The 1,834-nt window shown below is 47.2% G+C and overlaps 1 protein-coding gene across 1 annotated transcript; it reads right to left on the reverse strand.

Annotated features, from left to right (window-relative positions):
• Positions 1–423: 423 nt before the first annotated feature.
• LOC104807821 (cold shock protein 2) lies at positions 424–1,373 on the reverse strand. Its single transcript, XM_010533245.2, has one exon. It carries the CDS (start codon positions 1,254–1,256, stop codon positions 702–704), a length of 555 nt encoding a protein of 184 aa, XP_010531547.1. The 5' UTR covers positions 1,257–1,373; the 3' UTR covers positions 424–701.
• Between the last annotated feature and the right edge of the window lie 461 nt (positions 1,374–1,834).

The following is a 1,834-nucleotide window of genomic DNA, read 5'->3' on the forward strand; positions in this document are numbered from 1 at the left end:
GGGGGGGGGGGGGGGGGGGAACCCAGACACCATTTTTAATATCTCATCGACCAAACTAACACAAAGATCGATGACCTGTAAAGAAAATCACATCTGGGATAGGACTTAAGAGATCTGAGGATATGACAAGAGAGATTCTCCAGCAAAATTGATCACAGATGGAAAGATTCTCAAAGATATGTTGGGCATCCCTAATAGTTGATGCATATGGTGACGCATCTACGTGTCTATAGCCGCGGTCCACATCTCTCTCCTGTCCATCGCAGAAATGAGTAGATCATCGAGCCCATAATTCATGATCCACGTGATTACCTCATTGTTGGGCACGAGATCTGGTGGCCACCTTAAAGCAACAAATGGAATCACCAGTAAGAATCTCTCTACATATTCGATCTGATCCCTAAGACGCATTCTGCACACCAATTGAAACTCAACAACAAAACCATCAGAATCCGACCGAAATTGTTGCGTATGTGAACACTTGGAACAGAGCAAGAGCTTTTACATGCATCAGAAAACAGAAAAATTCCCCAAAGGAAACACTACGCTTCTTACTCATCCCAAGCACCATAACCAAACCCATATCGTGAAAATGGAAACAGATAGACACTAAATCCAAAGCAAAAGCGGACAATATTGGATGATACGCGACGAGAATAGAACCGTCTGACCCTTCTCCACCGCCCGACGAAAAAGCCGTTTCAACGGCCCCCGCTCATACAATCCCTTGCGAAATGGCCGGACTCGCCGCAACTGTAACAGCTCCCGCCTCCGCCACCGCCATACCTGCCTCCGCCTCCGTAACCACCACCGCCACCGTAGCCTCCGCCGCCTTGGTTGCAGTCCCTCGCCATGTGGCCAGGCTCTCCGCATTTGAAGCACGTTCCATCACCGCCACCGCCTCGACCTTCTCTCCCACCGTAACCCCCGCCGTACCCGCGGCCACCGCCTCTTCCTCCACCTCCACCATAGCCGCCGCCTCCGCCGGGAGGACCACGGCTGCTTCCCAGAACGGGAGCACCGTCGGGGCCGGAGACGTCAACGGCCTTGGGGCGGTTGTTGCTATCAACCTCGACCTCGAACTCGACCGCCTCATCTGCAGCCAGGCTACGGAACCCCTCAGATCTGATGGAGGACTGGTGGACAAAGAGATCGTCACCGCCGTCATCGGGGGTGATGAAACCGAAACCCTTCTGGCTATCAAACCACTTCACCGTCCCTCTTCTCCGCTCGCCACCACCGTCGCCTTCGCTCATCCTGATCAACTCTCTCGCAGAAACAAAACCCTAGAAATTTACCTATCAGATCTCACTCTCTGTTTATAAGCGCAAAAAGAGCGTGGAGGAAAGGGTACGAGTGCCACGTTTGCGCTTGGCAAATGTTTTTGTGTATTGTTGAAAACTAATTTTCTCGAGATAAATTATAAATCGATAAAAATTATAATTTTTATTTCGGTTCCGATCATTTTCAAATCATACTTGGTATTTGTAGAAATAATGCAAAAATCAGTCCACGAATCATAGCATTTTTGGTCAAAATCATCATATCTTATTGTTCAAAATTTAATAATCTAATATGATTGTGTTATAAGACTTATTATTTCTATTGTCTTGTAAATTGTAAAATGGAAAATAATAATTGAATTCCGAAAAGGACCTACAAAGGAATATAATTATGGAAGCCTCTTGGCGATGAATTAATTTTGGTTATGGGGGGAAACAAAAAGGGTCCGCAGCCGCTCGATCTCGACGGTTGGGGGTGTTTTGCAGAATGGATCTCGTCCGTCCGATTTAGATCTAACAATAAATATCTAATGGAGCGGGGAATACAAAAA

The sequence above is a fragment of the Tarenaya hassleriana genome, unplaced genomic scaffold, assembly GCF_000463585.1.
Source record: "Tarenaya hassleriana unplaced genomic scaffold, ASM46358v1 Cleome13, whole genome shotgun sequence".
NCBI lineage: Eukaryota > Viridiplantae > Streptophyta > Magnoliopsida > Brassicales > Cleomaceae > Tarenaya > Tarenaya hassleriana.

Excerpts from the sequence above, each read along its gene's own strand:
- LOC104807821 (XM_010533245.2), bottom strand. The coding sequence starts at position 1,256 with ATGAGCGAAGGCGACGGTGGTGGCGAGCGGAGAAGAGGGACGGTGAAG.